At 46.5% G+C, this 20,971-nt stretch overlaps 1 protein-coding gene across 1 annotated transcript; it reads right to left on the reverse strand.

Moving 5' to 3' along the window:
- Positions 1-144: 144 nt before the first annotated feature.
- LOC125343698 (medium-wave-sensitive opsin 1) lies at positions 145-16,538 on the reverse strand. Its single transcript, XM_048336216.1, has 6 exons — positions 16,427-16,538; positions 10,186-10,482; positions 7,395-7,563; positions 4,974-5,139; positions 3,600-3,839; positions 145-255 (listed from the first exon to the last, which is right to left on the reverse strand). Exons 1-6 carry the CDS (start codon positions 16,536-16,538, stop codon positions 145-147), a joined length of 1,095 nt encoding a protein of 364 aa, XP_048192173.1.
- Between the last annotated feature and the right edge of the window lie 4,433 nt (positions 16,539-20,971).

A 20,971-nucleotide genomic window follows, 5' to 3' on the forward strand; every position in this document is an offset into this window, starting at 1 on the left:
CTATACACACAGCGGCTTCAGTGGCCCCAAGCTATCGTAGCAGTCACTGGGACTTTGTAGGCTTGAGCAAAGAAAAATTACACGTATTTCACAAGGATGGAGAAGAAGGGAGGGGGAGATAGTGAGAACCTCAGTAGGCAGACCTCAGGCGGGTGACACTGAAGAGACAGATGAGGCCTCTGTTTTAGAGGTGCTGGAGAGTTCGGAGCTATCATCAACTTTCTTCCCAAAAAGCTGCAAGATGCAGTTTCGAAACTGGAAAGATAGAAAGCATTGTTGAGCAAGGCAGGAAGGGTGAGTGTGCTGTGCTCAAAAGCACAAGGCGTGGGGCATTCGTTACACATCGCCTTCTCATTTGGGACACCATCAGTGGCACATGGACATGGTCATCTGAGTAATCTGGTTCAGCAACTTGATGGTGTCTCCCCAAAAGATATGTTCAAGTCCCAACTCCTGAAGCCCCTGATCTGTCCTTATTTGGAAATAGGGTCTTTGCACGTATAATTAAGGTGCTCATTAAGATGAAGTCATGCTGGAGTAATATGAATTGTAGTCCAAAGACTGCTGTCCTTATGATAGGGGGAAGGTTCAGATACTACCACATATACACAGAGATGAGACCCTGTAAAGATGAGGACAGAAATTGGAGGAAAGCCAAAGAAACATCAGAAGCTAGGATAGAGGCACAGAGCACAGGCTGCTTCAGCACTTCCAGAAGGAAGCATCCTTGACTCCAGACTTCTTCTGCCCTCCAGAAAAGTGAGAGGCTCAATACCAAGTTGTGGTTTTGTGTGTTTGTGCTTGTCCTGGGACTTCAAACTCGGGGCCTGGGCACTGTTTATGGGCTATTTTTGCTCAAGGCTAGCACTCAACACTTGACCCTCAGCTCCATTTCCAGCTTTTTGGAGATAAGAATCTTACGGGCTTTTCTGCCTAGGCTGGCTTCAAACCATGTACCTCATCAGATCTTAGCCTCCTGAGTAGCTAGGATTACAGATGTGACCACTAGCGCCTGGCTAATACCAAGCTGTTTTAAGTCACAAGTTTCTGGTAGTTTGTTATAGCAGCACCAGGATACTTATGCAGCAGCCAAACGTGATGCCAGCTAAGGGGCTATGCACAGAGTGATCCATGTCTAAAATGTCTAGCAAAAAGCCCAGAGGCATCTGGGTGCCAATGGCTCACGCCTGTAATCCTAGCTACTCAGGAGGCTGAGGTCTGAGGATCGCAGTTCCAAGTCAGCCCAGGCAGGAAAGTCGATGAGACTCTTATCTCCAATTAACTGCCAACACAATGAAAAATGGCACTGTGGCTCAAAGTGGTAGAGCAGTAGACTTGAGTGAAAAGCTCAGGTACAGCACCTAGGTCCTGAGCTCAAGCCCCAAGACCAACAACAACAGAAGAAGCCCAGAGGCAATTTAATGACCAAGAATGTGTTGCTATCTTATTTCTATTCCACTCATCTCAAGGAAGCTGGAGTGTGGCTCAATGGAGAGGCCTTGCCTAGCATGCATGAGGCCCTGGGTTCCATTCCCAGCACCTCAGATAAAGGAAAGAAAAGACCAATTCATTTCTGAAGCTGAATGCGATGGCACATGTCTGGAATCCTAGCACTCAGGAGTTTGAAGAAGGAAGGTCAAGAATACCTGGGCTACATAATGAGTTTGAGGACCGACTGGCTATATGATAGGACCCTGTCTCAAAGAAAATAGAGGGCCATGTAAGGACTAGGGTAGTAATAATCTGGCTATCACTTTCTCTTCATCAAAGAAAGTCTTCTGGTATGAAGAAGGGGTCTTCTCTTTTCTGCTTGACCCTTAAAAAGACTTCACTTATACTGATTTCTTAGTGATGTCGCATCATTAAACTAACCACAAAGATTTGAGAACCCATACTGCAAGCATTCAGGCCTATTTTCTCCTGTCTGTCTGTCTGTCTGTCTCCATCTCTCTCTCTCTTTACCTGGACTGGGGATCTAACTTAGGGCATAGAGCTTGTTAGTAAAACAGTCTTAGTTTATTTTTTAGATGGCATCTACTACTAACTTGCCTGACCAGCCTTGGATCATAATTCTACCTCTGCCTCCCACGTAGGTGGAATTATAGGCATGCATCACCACACCTGACTTTTAAAATATTTTGTTGGCGTTTGTTTGTTTTGAGCTAAGTTCTCACAACTTTCACCCAGGCTGACCTAAATTTCAGTCCTCTTATCTCTGCTTCCTGAGTGGCTGAGATTTCAGACCCATGTCTATCCATCTATCATCAAAACTCTGGACATTAAAAAAAGTAATTGTTGAGATTAATGGTATAAATGGATTGAATAGCAGAATGTTCTTGAAGATCTAGTAGGTAAGGCTGAGAAATTGAATCAACATATACTTACTGAGTATTTACTATGTGCCAGACTGTTCTAGAGGGATACACCTTTGAACAAGAAGAACAAAATTTCCTTTCCTTATTGAACTGCATTCTAGAAAATCTACTGAAGTAGCAAAGTGGAATGGGTGAAAACCAAGTTTAGAAACTTGGCAAGGCCCAGAAGCATAGACATCTGTCCCAGAGGGGAGTTCTGGGAGGGAGAATGGAAATAAACAAATAGAGAGCATTAGACAAGATAGATTAGGATTCCCCAAATTGAATATAGACTTAACAAGAGATGCTTGTGAAAGATAGGACACAAGGGTCAGCCATACAACTACATTCTCATGTCTGGGCATGAACATGCCAAAGACACTTTGCAGGAATTGATTGCAGGACTAATTGTACTCAGTGTTTCGAAGTAACTAGGAAGACTGGGTGCTTAATGTTTTCTACAGACCTCTCTTACCTGGCTTGTTTGAAGGATGGAGCAATAGAGTATTTCTAAGATGGAAGAAGACTGTGGAGTTGTTCAGGGAAACAGCACTTGTCTAGCATGTGCCAGCCCCTGGGTTCCATCTCCAATACTGTAGGAAAGGACTGTTTCGGAGGGCTGCATCTGAAGGTGATGAACCTCACAATGTCACCTGTAACCCACCAGGAGTCAGGAACTTGCTTCCAAAGCCTACTATGCCAGGCAAGGCTAGCTGCCATCACAGGAGGCCTTAGGGCAAGACTGCAGTACATTCCGCCCATACTCACACAACCACTCCCCAGATCTGCAGCTCTTAGCCAATGCAGTCAAGAAGGGCCTGCTTTTGTTCTTGTAGGAAAGAAATTCCAGATGTTAGGGTTTGAATGGAGCAGATGAAGATAATTAAGAGAAGACTTGAGTCTGTAATCCTGAGAGAGGCGGTAGAGCTGTACTCACACAACTCTGGCACAACTGAACTCTAGCTAAGCCCCTGAGGTTTTATGACTACAGTGGCAGGGCCCCAGAAGGAAACAGCTTGCAATGCACACAGCTTTGGGCAGGACCTCCATCAGGCTGAGGGGCTGAAAGGATTCTAGAGAGTGCACATAGCTTTCTGTTCATGGCTGGGTGAAGGTGTGGCTGGGGCTGGCTTTGCCAGCTCCCCAGATGCCCCATAGGCTCTTCATTGATGACATCATTCCAGGGCGCAGCCATCACTGGGCTCTTCCTGGGTATATTTGGAGTTGGATCCACCCTTTGCTTACCTGCCGGTTCATGAAAACATAGATAATGGGATTGTAGATCGTGGCACTCTTGGCGAAGTAGGATGGTAGGGCAGCCACCAAAGGGTGGAAGGCATAGCCAGGGTGGGCAGTAGCAAAGCATGCGAAGAAGGCATAGGGGCCCCAGCAGATGCAGTATGCTAAAACCATCACCACCACCATGCGTGTCACCTCCTTCTCGGCCTTCTGAGTGGACTCAGATTCTTTCTGAAGCTTTGCCACCTGGAGGGGGGCAAGAACAGCAAGTGACAGTGAGTGGGGGCATCACCCAGACTATATCTGCAGGTACTGTGTGTGTGAGTGTATGGGTGTGGGTATGTGCTATTCTGGGCAGAAAAGTGGCAGGAAGGAAGACTGGTATTGGGGGAGTTCTTTCAGCTGCCATGGCCAAAAATGACACTCAGGGTCAGGCCTGACAGGAGCTTGGGACAGGAGCTTGGGAAGTCGGACTGGGGTATGTTTCCAGTGCCTCATCTTATGGCTTATCAGAGCATCTCCTGCACAATGCAGGAGCCCTGGACAGCGCACTGAACATGAGAATAAAAGCATGGTTAACACAAGGCACAAGAACATGGAGCTAATGGTAGGGAAGTTGGCTGGCAAAGGGACAGCCTCACTCTCCTCTCTTGTTCCAGTCTCCTGCAAAGGCTCCCCAGCCATCCTACCTTGCTTAGGGTTGGGGTGGTGGAAAGAACACCAGGAAAGAACACCAAGCACAAGAGAGTGAAGGACAGGCCTGGGGGCAAATGACCTGAGAAGAGGAGGGTGCTCTGCGTGCTCCGCTCAATGGGAGAAGGGGCCGGGGTCAGAGTAAAGGCATAGGTCTACTCCCTCATTGGATACCCCCAGGAATGAGTAGGCAGTCTGGTCTCATCGGGGGCCAGGGCAGAAACTGTAAACGTCACAGTGGATCTCCAAAGGAACGAACTTGATTCCTATCACTGTCTCTTAATATTAGTTTATAGCATGGAATACTCTCTCTGTGTCTCTGTCTCTGTCTCTGTCTCTCTGTCTCTCTCTGTCTCTCTCTCAGCTTGAACTCAGGACCTGGGCAACGTCCCTGAGGTTCTTTATCTTAAGCTTAGTGCTCTACCACTTGAGCCACAGCTCTACTTCCAGCTTTCTCTGAGTAGTTTATTAGAGCTAAGAGTCTCATGGATTTTCCTGCCCAGGCTAGCTTTGATCAGATCTCAGTCCTAAGTGGCTAGGATGGAATTCGCTTATCTGTTTCAGAGGCTCAATGGGCTGCTTTGGGAGCAGAGCAGCTTAGAGGTGTGGGATTGTGACACAGGGGGTCTTCTGTCACTGCCTCAACATCTGGTCAAGCCAGAGTGTGGCCAGGAGGGTGGGGCTTACTGCTCGGATGGCCAGCCACACTTGGAGGTAACAGAGCACGATGATGCTGAGCGGGATGATGCAGCATGTCACCATGAGGACCATCATGTAAGACTGCACGCCAGGGTAGGAGGTGCCGCTGAACACATCTGGGCCACAGGATGTCTTCAGGCCATAAGGCCAGTACCTGGAGAGAAGGGCCAAGAGTTTCACAATGCCAGCACGAGACCCTACCCAGCCCCAGCATGCCTCTGACACAAGTCACAGATTTAAAAATGGTTTGTTGTTGGTATTGAGATTTAAATGCAAGGATAAGCACATTTGCGTTGTGGCTCTAGCTCATAGGGTTGGGTTTTTTGGTGTTTTTTTTTTTTGCATCTGTGTGTGCAAGTCCTGGGGCTTGAACTCAGGGCCTGGGCACTATCCTTAAACCTTTCTGTTCAAGGCTGCCACTCTACCACTTGCGCTTTTCGCTGGTTCATTGGAGATAAGAGTCTCATGGACTTTCCTGCCCTAGCTGGCTCTGAACTACATTCCTGGGATCTCAGCCTCCTGAGTAGCTAGGATTATAGGCGTAAGCCACAGACTTGTGGTCTTTGTACATTCAACATTGTGCTAACATACGGCTATTTCCAGAACATCTTCATCTCCCCCAAAGAAACATTGGGGTAAGGCTTTTTCAAAGGGAAGGCGAGGCTCCCTCTTGTTCAATCTAAGAATATGTATGAATACATGAATCTTTCCTCTGAGGCTGACTAGTCTACAACTAGAGTAACTGGAGTTCCTAACTGATGGGATAAAAGCATCTTTCTATCAAAGTAGGTTGCTTCCTTTAGGTTATCTTCAGAGAATTGTTTTTCTTGCTTTGGCCAGGTGGTTGAGCCTTGCTAATTACATTTCTTTTCTTTTTTGCTGGTCCTAGGACTTGAACTCAGGGTTTGGACACTGTCATTGAGCCTCTTTGTGCTCAACACTAGTGTTCTACCACTTGAGCCACAGTGCCACTTCGGCTTTTTTGAGTAGTTCTTGGAGATAAGAGTGTCACGTGGACTTTTCTGCCCAGGCTAGCTTTGGACAATCCTCAGCTCTCAGTCTACTGAGTAGCTAGGATTACAGGCACTGGTGCTCTGCTGTCAATTACATTTTAGCTACACACATCATTTTCCTGAATACTTCAATTAAGACATCCTGTTAGAAGCTCCTTGAATTTTAGTTATATCCTGTTAATTAGGCCACATCCCTTTGCACTTTGTGAACCTGAGTGCAGCCAATGTGAGGAGACGGGTGGGACCTGCTGGGTTAGGGGCTAAAAGGGAGCAGCCAGTTTGCGCTGTGTGCTTGCTTGGCAGATTTTGGGCTGATGGTGCACCCTTCTGCAGAAGTCAACTTTGCCTTGCCGAATTCCTTTATACTTGGTGTCCTTACCTCCATGACACTCCAACATCCCAAGCTATTTCTAACACTGAGTAACCATGACGATTAAATGAAATTACCCAATCAACCTCTATCAGGGCCAGCACTTGTCTATGTTCAATTACTGGAAGTTGTCATGGGGCCTGTGGGCTCAGGAGGGTGGGAGATGAAGACAAACTTTCACAATGTCCTTGTTGCCCAGAATCATGGAAGTTCCTCCAAGAAGGAATGTTTTCTCTTGCCAGTCGCCAGTGGCACACACTGTAATTCTAGCTACTGAGGAGGCTGAGATCTGAGGATCAAAGTTTGAAGCCAGCCCAGGCAGAAAAGTTCCTGTGAGTCTCTCGTCTGGAATTAACCACTCAAAAACTGGAAGTAGTGCTGTGGCTCCAGTGGTAGAGTGCTAGCCTTGAGTACAAAGAGGCTCAGGGACAATGCCTAGGCCCTGAGTTCAAGCCCCACAAAAAAATGTTTTCTCTCCAAATGCCCTAGGATCTTATTCTCCAGATTGTCATGGCAAACTACATTGTCTGAGTCATATCCGCGCCCCCCCCCCCGGTCAAATGTCTGAGCCATTTATTCATAAATATAGGTCTTTTTTGAAAGAATTGGTTTGTCCAGGACACTGGAAACCTACACACTCAAATGTACCTACATCCCAAGAAATCGGCCTGGCATAGAATTGGCGAGTAGGCCCTGAAATGCAAAAGTGCTCAGTGGTCACTCATACCTCTATGTATGGCTTGTGCTCTTTGTTTTTGTTGTGTTTTTTTCCCCTAAATGTTTCTATGAGTTGCCCATCCTTGGGAGAAACGAGTTTCTGAGACTGGGGAACCATATGGCCCCTTCCTATGTTGCATACATATTGTGTACTCCAAAGAGTCTAGGCAGAATCTCCTCTATGCCTTTGTTTCACACAAGGGGCCACAGAGGCCCAGAGGCAGGAAGTGGTTTGTCCCAAGTTTCAAAAGTCCGAGTCTTCATGGGTAGCCCTAAAGGATCCACTTTCCCAACACCCTTTGCTCTTACCTGCTCCAACCAAAGATGGGAGGGGCTGTCCACACAGCAGACCAGATCCAGGAGAAGGCAATGCCCACAATTGCAAGCTTGGCATCAAATCTCACATTGCCAAAGGGCTTGCAGACCACCAGCCACCTCTCCCAGGAAATGATGGCCAGGGACCAGAGACCTGTGATCCCTACAGGGGAGAGCACACAGAGGAGGCCTTCAAGCTGAAGTCACCACTCTTTCCCACACTGGCTAACAGCTTTCAAGATCAAGAGCCTTACTCTCCTAGCCACCAAACTAAATTCTCCGAAACCTGTTTTCAGATCTAGGGTAGCATTCGCTCTGGGTGAATGGCAGCTTCTCTCTCTCTCTCTCTCTCTCTCTCTCTCTCTCTCTCTCTCTCTCTCTCTCTCTCTCTCTCTCTCTCTCTTTCTGTGTGTGTGTGTGTGTGTGTGTGTGTGTGTGTCTGTCTGTCTGTCTGTCTGTCTGTATGTCTGTGTGTCTGTACTGGATCTTGAATTCTAGGCCTGGGTACTGTGCCTTACTTTTTTCATTCAAGGGAACTTGGAACTCTTGAGCATTCTCCTCAACCTCCATACCCCGTCATCAAAGAGGAAGGCAAGAAAGAGCTGTGTAAGCCAATGGCCCTGTGCTGCTCTACCTCCAGGGCCCTGTTAATACTGTACTTCTTGACTGCTACTCCTTTCACATTCATGACCACTCTGAGGTGCCCTATTATCTCAGCCAAGAGCAAGAACATGTCCACTAAACTCTAAGGGACATTTGGCATTATATTCCCAATACTACTGATTTGTCAGCCAGAGTGAAATGAGACATGTTTGCATACTACATAGCTGGCAGCTGTTACAAAATATTACACACGTTCATCACTACACTGAAATTTTGGTAGTTGTCAGGTCAAATCTTGTTTACAAAACAGGGTTACCAGTGCTTTCAATACTAATACTTTTTTGGTAGTACTGGGTTTCAACTCAGGGCTTTGCACTTGCTAGACAGGTGCTCTACAGTCTTTTTTGGCTTTACTTATTTCACATAGGGTCTCTTGTTTTTTATTTGTTTTTTTTTTTTCTCAGAGCTGACGTGGGAGCACAATTCTCATAGTTATGTCTCCTGCTGGGATAACATTGAGAACCACTATGCTTGCTTAGCTCATTGAGATGGGATATCTATCATCTTTTGCCTATGCTGGCCTTGACCTGTGAACATCTCAATCTGTACTTCTCAAGTAGCAGGGATTACAGGCATGAGCTACGTCACCCAGGTTTTTACTGCTAATACTTTTAATGGGAGACTCTACTACACATACACGCACACATAGATAGATAGATAGATAGATAGATAGATAGATAGATAGATAGACACACACATATATATATACACATATATTTAATACTTTGGTAACTGTTTTTCAATTTCATTGGCTGGTTTGTAATCCTGTGGATCTCATTTCAGGCATTTAAAAATATGTCTGAGGGCATCTATGAGTAAAAATCAAGCAGCCATGCTTGACACTGAAGCCACCCAAGAATATACTGAATAGAGGCAAAAGAGAGTAGGGGAGCCTGGCAGGAGCAGACAGATATAGATGGACATACAAGGTGTTTGGGAAGGGTCACATGACCATGGAAGCACACATCTGCCTCACTTTCCCATTGCTTCACTTCTATAGTCTTAGGAGAATGCTGGCATGTTGGCCAGTATCTACTGTCTCAGAGCCATCATCTGCCCAGTGAGATGCAGTTAGGTGGGGGAAGGGAGGGAAAGGGAAGGCCAGGGAGAATGGCAAGGAGGCAAGAGCAGGAGCAGCTTTTATTGCTTATTGTGTATTTGCCTAGACAAGTGGGATTGTAACGAAGGTCCATAGGTGACTGCTCTCAAAGCCTCTACTTTCAGGACTTGAGCCTGCCCACCTCACGTCTGCTTAGCAGAGCCACGCGCTCACCAGCGCCCTACCCCCACACTGCCAACTAGTCTTCTTACCACTTTCTCTTCTCAGAGGATTGGTGAGGCACCGTGTGGCCACTATCTGGGTATGGGGACCTCCTTAGCATAGAGCCTAACATTGGGATTTCTTGGGCACTTCTTGTTGAACTAAGTCAATGGTGACCCACAAAGGTGTGAGTGATGGAGGATGAAGAAAGGAATATGAGATCTAGTGGTAATATCCTGAAAGCTCTAATGGCAGTTCTTCCCCCAGAGAAAGCTCAAATAATCATGGGCTAAAGCACATGTGTCATCAGTTCAGGTGAGCATTCTGTCCAGGGTTCCCATATCTGTTCCTTTCCCTATGGGAGCCCCACAACCCCCAACTGTCACCAGGCAGAGCCTGTGTCAAGAGTAGGGATTTGGGGGCTGGGGATATGGCCTAGTGGCAAGAGTGCTTGCCTCGTATACATGAGGCCCTGAGTTCAATTCCCCAGCACCACGTATACAGAAAAGGCCAGAAGTGGTGCTGTGGCTCAAGTGGCAGAGTGCTAGCCTTGAGCAAAAAGAAGCCAGGGACAGAGCTCAGGCCCTGAGTCCAAGGCCCAGGACTGGCAAATAATAATAATAATAATAATAATAATAAAAAAATATAAAAAAGAGTAGGGATTTGGGATGTGTTAGACTCAAGGAAACTTTGAAAGTGGATGCTAAGATGGAAGCCTCCAGAAACCTGTCATCACCTTGACCCCTCTCCTGTTAGTCTGTCTCCCTTGTGCCTCACACATGCCCAGTGTAGGTGAACTTCAAGGCTTGCCCACATGACTGTTGTTTTGGATGCACGCCAGGCTCATCTTCTCAAGCTTACCACACAAGGAGACAGTGTAGCCTTCCACAACGCAGAGAGGGTGGCCTAGAACGAAGTAGCCATTGAACTGGTTCACAACACTGATGGTGCTGGCTATGATGGTCTCTGCCAGATCAGCAACTGCCAAGTTCACCAGTATCCAGTTCAGAGGATGACGTAGCTTCTTAAACCTCATGGTGGCCACAAGCACAAGCCCGTTAGTGAAGACAGATGCAATGACCACAAAGAGCATCCAGATGGTGGTGAGGTGGTACACCCATCTGGGAGCAATGTGGTAATTTGGACCTTCAAAGGGGCCTAGAGGTAAGAGGCACAGAACAGAAATAGGAATTGGGCAACAGCATGACCCACCTGTAACAACACCCTGGTCCCAGGGGAGCCTCCCTGTGACACCACTAGGGTGAGCCCTAATCCAGTAGGACCGGTATACTTGTAAAAGGGTCATTAGAATACACATAGAGGACCATGAGAAGATGAGGGTGGCAACCAGGTGCTACTTCTGCAAACCAGAGAATGCCACAGATTGCTGGCAACTACCACAAGCTGAGAGAGAGATATGGAACAAGTGTTCCCGTGGAGCCAATCCTGCACACAGTTGATCACAGAGTTCCGCTCTCTGTGACTGTAGACAATACATTTATATTATACATGCTACAGAGAAAGTGGTATGTTTACCATGGCATCTCTTGAAAACTCACACTAAAAGGAGGAGTAACTTACCTTATAGAGGCTCTCTACCTTCTTAGGTTGGAAGAACAGAAGCCTGCCATCATCATTTTTTGGTAGAATACTTGCAGTAATTACAAGCTCTAGTATCTACTTCCATATAAGGCTTCACAGAGTATAGGAAAGCATACAAAGAAAGCCCCCAGACTTATCAGGATTCTTTTGTGGTGTATTGCAAAAACCCTGTTCGAAGTAGCACAAGAAAAACAGGGCTCCTCCTGGCTAAGAGGAGTGAGGAAATCTCACCCTAAGTACCACTGGACTACAGGCTGCCTATGCTTTGCGCCGCACATGGGCTCTGTTTGCTCCTAATGCAGGGAGTTCCTTATGTGAAATCCCGCACAGGAGCCGTGGAACTCCCACCATGAGCAATACATGGTTCTCTCTCTGGATGATCTATGGAGCACCATTGGGCAGGGTAAGGACAAGCGTGTCAAAGTGCCAGGGCCAAGAAACAGTGGAGGGAAAGGAGGAGCCTGTAGTGGTGTCACCACTCCCTCTCAAAAGTTCTAGAATTAGTTTCATGAAGAAATAAGCAAGAGACAGCTATCAACATTCAGGCAAAATGGGTCTAAAAATGCAAGGAAGGAGAGAATCGGATGAGATGAGGGCAGGGACGCTGAATGTCTTCAAATGACCTTGTGTTCTAGATTTTGATTTGGAAACTTACAACTAATTTTGAAATTAAATTTAAACTTAAGAAACAATCCCTGATTACCAAAACCAAAACAAATTAACCTGAATTCATATCAAACCAGTGGCATAATCTTCCAGAAATGTGTTATTCTAAGAGACTCAAAGTACATGGGCTTATACAACTTTAGGATAAGGATGAAAATATTAGTTTTGTTACATATGTTGTGCTGGTACTGGGGATTGAAGACAAGGCTTCATGCCCTTACTATACTCTTACTCCATGCTTTCCACTTCTTGTTAATCCTATTATTGATGGTTATGTCCTATTGCCATTCTGAGATGATTTTGTATATGCATGTGTGTGTGTGTGTGTGTGTGTTGGAAGATAGAAAAAAAGAGTAATTGCATGATATTCAATTCTAACTCATAAAGATCAGGCAGGATTCTCTATGGGAAGGAGCCATTGATTAACCAAATCATTATTTTAAGAATGGAGAAGTAACTGGAAAAAGTCCAGTATTTATCGTGCTCTCATACATATTGTACAATGGGGAGCTGTGTAGTAAAAATGGATTACATTTAACAAACTAATCTACCTAATAAAGACAAGGTAAGGAGTTAGCATGCCATTATTTGGCATCTCCAATAGGTTCTCTGTGTGTCTGTCTATCTGTCTGTCTGTGTGCATGTGCTTCTACTGGGGATTGAATACAGGGCCTAGGTGCTGTCCCTGAGCTTCTTTTGCTCAAGACTAGTGCTCTACCACTTGAGCCATAGCTCCACTTCCGGTTTTCAGGTAGTTCATTGGAAAGAAGAGTCTCACTTCCTTTCCTGCCTAGGCTAGCCTTGAACTGATTCTCAGATCTCACTCTCCTGAGTAACTAGGATTAATAGTCACGAGCCAGTGGCTCTCCAATGGTTTAATGGGTCTGGGTATTGAGTTTCAGCAACACCACAGAACACTTACCCTCCTCATAAAGTAGTCTTGCCAAAACACACACATACAACAGCCTGGTTCTGGTCATGTTACTGGGGAAAAATCTGATTAAACCCTGTAGCTTCACTTGCTCTTAGTGAAGCTAATTTTGGACTTCCCACAGCTGGGCAATGCATTATTCCTTTCCCAGTCGCTTTGTTATGGATAACACCTCTGCCTTGAAATGAGCTAGCAGTTGCCTAGGTTACTTTTCAGAGACCTGAACGCTGCTTTTGCTGAAAATACTGACTCTTCACTAGACCTGCAGATAGATCAGCAGTGAATGGGATGAAAACGCTGAGCATTTCTGCCTCCATATTGGCTCTGTCTCTTCCACTGTCTTAACCTTTGAGTCAGATGTGACTCAGCTCTGAATGTAGGCACATTGAGCATTTGAAAAATGCTTTTGTTCCCAGCGTAATGCAGGCTTGACGTAGTCTCTCTCCTTCCTCTTCATAGCTTCCGAGAGCAGCCTGGTCTCTCTCAATCAGTGCCGATGGCCTTCAGCTCAAGCTGAACTTTGGCAGCTAATGCCTTCCCTGAGGGTTTGGAACATTCTGTGCGGTCTTGTTTCTGTCATTGTGCCACAAGGTTCTGTCTATTGAAACACTCAGACTATCAGAGTGCTACTATTTTACAGGCAACTAATATTAAGTAAATGATAGTAGAGAAGCAAGTTAAACCACATTATCTGAAGTGAGGGAAAGCCCAGGGCTGATTCTTTTATTTTTTAGGGGAGAAGGGATTTATTTCATTATTATTATTCATTACGTCAAAGGATTCAGGCCATACTAACTTGGACCCAAACATGATGGCAGTGGGAAATGGAGCACAGTAATTACCACACTTCATATGAGACAAAGAGACTGAGGGAGAGAGGGAAAGTAAGAGGCAGGGAAGACAGGGAGAGAAGGAGGTAGGGAGAATGAGAGGGAGGGAAGGATAGAACAGAATAGAGGTCTGGTATAACCTTAAAGGTCATACCCATGCTTCCTTTACCTGGGCTCCTTTTACCAGAATTCAACAAGCTTTCCAGAACAGTACTGTCAACTGGGGACAAAGGTTTAAAAGTAGGAGTCTATTGGGAATATTTCATTATCAAGATACAAAAACCTGAATGTATTCTGTTAGAACGAGGAGGGGAAGAAGGAGAGGAAGAGGGAAGAGGAGGAGGAGGAGGAGGAGGAGGAGGAGGAGGAGGAGGAGGAGGAGGAGGAGGAGGAGGAGGAGGAGGGAGGAGGAGGAGGAGGAGGAGGAGGGAGGAGGAGGAGGAGGAGGAGGAGGAGGAGGAGGAGGAGGAGGAGGAGGGAGGAGAACAGGAAAACAAGCACAGGTAAAATTTTTTGGAAATGATCATTTTCTTTTTAAAAATGGAGAGAAATCCTTCAAACTCAGGGAAAATGAAAAAAGTACGGCAAGAAGGCTCGGGATGTAGCTCGGTGGCAGAGTGCTTGCTTGGCATGCACAAGGCCCTGGGTTTGATCTAGCCTTAAATCTGAATGTGTGCACCTTACATGATCCTGGATTCAAGCTAACTGAAGAAAATGACAGTTTTTCTTAAAAAAAATTAAATAAAGTATTTGATATATGCACAGTTGTAGGTGTAATGATGACATCATAGTTATATTTTCGACATTTTTTTATTAGCATACATTAGTTGTGCCAGGGGAGGGGTTCATTTCTATACATACATGCAATGCGCCCTGTTGACCTCCCCCTCCATCTCTCTCCCTTAATACCATGTCTTCCTTAAAACAATGTCAACTACTTTCATTTTTCTATTTTCATACATGCATATTAAAATACTTTGACCACATTCACCGTTATTCACCTTCTCCATTTGTTTTTCCCCCATACATACCTACTTTCCTATCATTTCCCTTTCTTTTCTCTTTCCCTTTCCCTTTCTCTTTCTCTCCTTCCTTCCCTCCTCCTCCTCCTCCTCCTCCTCCTCCTCCTCCTCCTCCTCCTCCTCCTCCTCCTCCTCCTCCTCCTTCTTCCTCTCTCTCTCTCTCTCTCCTCTCTCTTCTTTCATCAGTCAAAGGGCTTGAAAGGGCCTGGGTGCTGTCCCTGAGCTTTTTCACTCAAGGCTAGTACTCTACCACTTTGAGCCACAGCTCCATTTCCATTTATTTTTTAAATTGGAGATGAGTCTCACCAACTTTTTTGCCTGGGCTGGCTTTGAACCATGATCCTCACATCTTAGCCTCCTGAGTAGCTAGGATTACAGGCATGAAGCTGGTTCTATTTTTCAGGCACATACTGAAGATACAGAAAAGAAAGGATATGACACCTTGGATTTGTTTCTAAGAATCAGGAGGGAGGAGTTCACCAGAGATTATTAAATTAAATAAGACTCGTGGAAACTGACAGATTAGGACCTGGGTGCTCTATACTCCTTGCTCTAGTTTGGTATGGGCTTGAAGTTGTGTGAAAACCAAAGCCTCCAACATTTGAAATCAGATGCCACACCTGACAGAAGCCAGGGGCAGGCAGAGAGAGCACTGTTATATCTCCATCCAGGAAATTCTGGGGCACAAATAGATGTCGAGGTGAACTGCTGGCCATTCAGCAAGTCTGGCAGGAAAACCTTATTAGTAATTCTCACTTGGCCCTGGCACTACGCAGCAGGATGTCATTAACTCAAGACACTGGGGAGGCTTTAAAAAAGGACCTAGTGATGCAGGGATGGGGGGAGAAGCATCAGTAGCATCACTTGAATAGCATTTCCAGCCATTTGAAGACCCACAGTCAGAGCTTTACATCCGGGCAACCCTCAGGGCAGATATTAGGCTTCCTTCAGGAGTCTGCTTTGTTTGTTTGTTTTTGTGTGTGTGTGTGGGGGGGGGTACAGGGGCTTGAATTCAGGGCCTTACACACTTGCTTGGCCTTTTTGCTCAAGGCTAGCACTCTATCACTTGAATTACACCTCACTTTCATGTTTTCACTGGTTAATTGGAGATAAAAGTGTTAGATTTCACTTCCTGGGCTGGCTTCCAATTGTGATCCTCAGATCTCAGCCTCTTGAGTAGCTAGGATTGCAGGCGTGATCCCTCGGCACCTGGCCTGATGAGTTTTTAACTTTCATTGGGTTGCGCCTTTTCTCTCAAAACTACATCAAATTAAAGGCTGACCTAGGTACCATCCAGCTCTCTGCAAAAGTGGGTAGCCAAAGGTTGTATGCCCTGGGCTCACAGAAAATTACTTAACTGTTACAGGCTCTGCCAATTTTTCTTCCTAGTATTGGCATCTGAACTCGGCCTTGCACTTGCCTGCTCACAGCTAATGTTCCAGCAAGCTTTGGGCTGCTAAGTTGGAGTTGAAGTCTCACGAAGTTTTCTGCCCGGGCTGGCTTCCAACCTCAGTCCTCCAGGACTAGGCCTCCTGGGTAGCTTGGATTCCAGGTATAAGTGTGTGGTGCCCACTTCTTCCGATCTTAAGGTTGTAGAAGTTGTGTGCCCTCAGTTTCTGGCTTTCCCAGCTTCCCTCTCCAGAGCCTTTCCACCTCTCTTAAGGGTCAGTGGTGCTCCAGGCCACCCTTCTAGCTTGCATGTGGCTTGAGAAGTTGTAACGCCTGGTTCATCTCCTTCCCCAGGTAGCAAAAGAAGCAGTGGGCAGACAGATGTTCTAGAATTCCATGCCGCAAGTACTCCCCAGCAGCACAGATGACCAAGAGCCACAAAGAAAGACTTTATGAGCCCTTTGAGGGACACGGCTTCTCAGAGGCTTGGCAGAAGCCTGTGCTATTTGAAAATGCAATTTCCATACGACAGTGTCCTTTTATGAGGAAAAGAAACCTACCCCTTCATGACCTCATTAGAGCTGTGTGAGAGTGAGAGGTACAGGACACCCCATGTGGTGGGAGTAGGGTGGCTGGTGGCCCCCATGGCACCTCTTGCTTACCTCTGGTGGAGTTGATGTTAGTATAGGTGAAGATGCTAGCCTGGGTGCTATCTTCATCGCTGTCCTGTGTCTGCCCATCCATGAGCTTTTGAGGGCTCCACTGCTGGGCCATGGCTGTGGAAAGCCTGTCTTCAATGCCCACCAGGGTTGGCACATCATCTGGGGGGTCATGGCGCTTTATACCAGCCTGCAGGATCAGCCTGGGCCTCCTCACCTTAAAAGCTCCCAAACCCATCGCCATCTGATCTCTTAATTGGGCCCAGGACTTAGGCCTCCCCCTCCTACTCTTCCCTTCACTTGGAGAATGGCTCAGAGAGATTTTCTGGCAACTGAACTCAGGCCTGAACTTAGACTCACACACACTTATGGGAGCCTCTGCGGCCCTTGCTCATGTTCCTGTGTCCACGATCCCTTTCTATTGCCCAATACTTGCTCTTACATCAGTCATGCAGACCCAAGGTGGGATTTTCAAGTTGAGGTCTGGGTGGGGAATTACCCAAAATCTGATCTGCCTGTCTCATCTGGCTCTTTTTTGTGGGGCTTGAACTCAGGGCCTGGGCATTCATTGTCTGTGAGTTTCTTCATGCTCAAAGCTAGTGCTCTACTACTTGAACCACAGTACTGTTTCTGATTTTTTTGGCCTGTCCCAGGGCATGAACTCACCCTGAGCACTGTCCATGGCTTCTTTTTGCTCAAGGCTAGCACTCTGCCACTTGATCCACAGCTCTATTTCTGGCTTTTTCTATATATATGTTGCTGAAGACTCAAACCCAGGACTTCATGTATATGAGGCAAGCATTCTACCACTAGGCCATATCCCCAGCCCCCCCCCTTTCTGATTTTTGAGTAGCTACTTGGAGATAAAGCTCTCGTGGACTTTCCTGCCTGGGCTGGCTCTGAACTGCAATCCTCAGATGTCAGCCTCCTGAGTAGCTAGGATTACAGGTGTGAGCCAATGGCGCCCAGCTCATCTGGCTCTTCTGAAAGCCCAGGCTGGGCCTCCTCCCAGGACAGACCAAATGGGTCCAATGTATGTTGGTGGGGCTCCTCATCTGGGGTGACAGGAGGCTTGACTGTGAGGGCAGTTCCACTTTGTATCTTGCTTTCAGCTTCTGCCCCCCAGCTTCTTCCCTATGAGTTGTCCCCCTCTTCCCCCTGTTTCTTTTCTTCTCCTTTCTTTCTGGGGTTGTGTTAGTACTGGGGCTTGCACACAAGGCCTTGTGCTTGGCCTTTTTTTTGCTCAAGGTTGGTTGGTGTTCTAGCAATCGAGCCACAGCTCCACCTCTAGCTTTTTGGTGATTACTGGAGAAAAGTATCTCACAGAGTTTCATGCCCAGGTTGGCTTCAACTCTTAATCTTCAGAGGTGGTGTGAATGCTGCTGGCTTCATGCTTGGCAGGGGCAACAATTCCATGTGCTTCACCTTACCCTAACCAAGGACCCCATCCCCATCTCCAACTCCCTTAGGGAGCACATTCCCTCCTATGGCTTCCAGTCTTGAAGTCTGACTGCCTTCAGGCACTTCTTCTGAGTTGGCCTCTAAGCTCAGGAAAGCCACATGTACTGGTGGCCTTTATATCTCTAGTCTAACTACTGGGACTTCTCCAAGACTCCTGGCTTCATGCTTAAGGAGCCTCTCCTGCTGGCACGGAGGAAGCTCTGGCTGCCAAACTGAAGGCTGGAGCCAGGTGGCACCTCTGCCTGGCTACCATAGTAATAATGGCTCCTAGAAGCAGTTCATCCATGCCACATACTGGCTGCCAGGCTACAGGTTCTTTGTGGAATGGCACATCTTTGCCAGGATCCATCAGCATCCTGGAAAGTACATGCCAACCCCAAACTTGTGCATGCATATTCATAGCAGCACCATCCACAAAAGGCAGAAACAAACCCAACACTCCATCAACAGATGAACAATTAAACTACTGTGGTCTAGCCATGCAAAGGAATAGTATTCAGCCACAAAAGTGCAAGAAGTTCTCATGCCACTGTGTGGGCAAATCTTGAAATGTTACACTAAATCAAAGAAAGCAGATGCAAAAGACTAAACATTGGACGGTTCTGTTATATGGAATGTACAAAACAGATCAATTGAGCAGGGAGCAGATTAGATATTACCAGGACGCAGGTGGAGAGGCAAAAGGCAAGGCACAGTGATTCCTTGATGGATGTCAGATAGCTTGGGGGCAAGGAAAGCACTGTAAAGCTAGATTGTGACAGGGCTTGCAGTGTGGGAAAGAGATTGGCAGTTCCTCCAAAAGAATCAAGTGCTGAATTACCATACAGTCCCAAAGACTTGACAGCAGTATTCGTCACAACAGCCAAGAGAATATCCACCAACAGATGACTAGATCAGCAAAGTATGGTATGTCTATACAAGGGAATATTACTCAACCTCAATAAGGAAGGGAATTCTGATATATACTACAACACACATGACCTTTGAGGACTTGATGTTCATTGAAGTGACCGAGGCATAAAGAAATAGGTACTGTCTGATTTTAGGAGTGTGCTACAATAGCTAAGCCATAGCAAATAGAGTGGTGGTGGGCAAGGACCTGGGGGAAAGGTGTACTCTGGGACAAAGGGTTTAATAGGGACAGGATTTCAGCTTTGCGTGATGAACAAATTCTGGAGATGGAGGGTGGTGGTGGTTGCACAACAAAGTCCCTGATCTGCTGGACAATGCTAATTGCTGAATGAAGGTCACGACCAGAACTCCTAGTAATCTCTGTGTCGTGGAATCACTAAGAACTAGTCAGATTAGAGACTAATACCAGTGATGGCCGCGCAACTCAGGACATAAACTCAGCACAGCAAGTGTGTTTGTCTTTTGGCTTTCAGGGCTCAGGCAGGTCTGTGTTGCACTCTCCCTTACAGCTCCTGCTCTCTAGTCCACCTCTTTGGAGCACACCAGGTAGCTAGGGCTGCCGTGAAGTTTTATTGGCTTCGGCTAATGTTTCACGTGGGACACCTTAAATTAACCTTCCGCTCTGGTGGTGACTAAACCACCCAAGACTGCCATGTTGTTTGAAAGCCCTTTGTGAATAGTAAGTGGCATCTAAGTGGCAGCATCTGGAGCTGGCCTCCACATGGCCTGCCTTCCCCTGTGCAGTTATGCTCATGGCTGGGCTCTCTATTGAGCAGTGCAGTCCCACTGATGGCCATACCCAGATATGCATCAGCCTCAGTCCTTGGGGAAGCAACGTGGAGGCAGCAGAGGCAGAAGGTGGTGGGAAAAGCAGTGAGTGGCCTGCCCTGAACACGCAAGTGCTAATTGATGATTAAGGCTACCAGAAGATCAAGTCCCAATTTAGCCCAAAGCAGATTACTGTGCTTAAAAGTCCCCTGGCATCTGTGAGGGCACATGGGCTCCCCAGCTTTAGTGAAAGCTCACTGGGGGCCCTTGAACTTAAAAAAGAAGGCTAGATGAAAGTAGAGGACGTTCTGGGAAGGAAGATGATGAGCAATGGGATATGGTGGAAATGTGGTGGAAGAGGAGGAAGAGAAATCTCAGGCAGGGTAGGAAGCACCCCCTGTTCTGCCCCATTCCAGGATCACCCACCCTTGATGCCAGCTGGGGCCCTAGCTAGGCTGGAGGATTAGATGGCAGATTTGTCTCTAATCGGACTGCTCCTGAGTGGGGTGTGTGTGTGTGTGTGTGTGTGTGTGTGTGTGTGTGTGTGTTTAGGAGTTCTGCGCTGCCTGTCACTTTCATTCAGCTCCTAGCTCTCCATAGCATGTCATTAGCAGCCAGCCACTGGTTCATACCGCTACACAAGGAACCACTTGGCTAATAATAGAGGGGCGACATGATGAAAGTAGATTGTATGCCTGTGTGCATGTGTGGATACCACAATGGCACCCTTTTGTATAATTACTGTACATCAGTTAAAATAATAGCAATAAAAGGATCTTAGGAAGTCACACATTGCCCCCCCCATTTCATTCAGACTGCTATTTTGACATTTTCAAAATTGTTTTCAAATATTCCTATCATAATTTACCATCATCGCCATTTTAAGTGTATGGTTCAGTGGCATTGACTATGTTCTCCTTGCTGTGCAACCATCACCTTCCTCTATCTAGCTTCAGATTTTTTTCTACATGCAAAACTGAATCTCAGCAGCTGTTAAGCACTAATGTCTTCTTATATCTTCCACCCCTCCCCCTCCCCCTCTCTCCCATCCTCAGCTCCTGGAAACTATCACTGTACATTATATGGACTGGGCTACTCTAGTGCCTTCTAGGAGTGCAACCAAACACTATCTGTATTTTCATGCTTAGTTTTTATTTTATTAGCCATTTTTGGTAAGTAAGAGGCCATTTTTGAAAGAAGGTCTATTATTGGAGATTGAGATACTCTGGGGATGATAGGGAACAATCATGAGTGAAAAAATCTCAGGGTGCCATGCCACACTGTCATGAGAAGAGCTCATAGAGGAGGGGACCTTATGGGATCCCACAGACAAGTTTCCAGAAGCAAAGAGCGTGGTGATCAGGTAATCGCTAGCTCTCCCCAGCAAAGATTAAGTCCCACATTTGA

This window comes from Perognathus longimembris, chromosome 28 (assembly GCF_023159225.1).
Source record: "Perognathus longimembris pacificus isolate PPM17 chromosome 28, ASM2315922v1, whole genome shotgun sequence".
In the NCBI taxonomy this organism is placed as follows: Eukaryota; Metazoa; Chordata; class Mammalia; order Rodentia; family Heteromyidae; genus Perognathus; species Perognathus longimembris.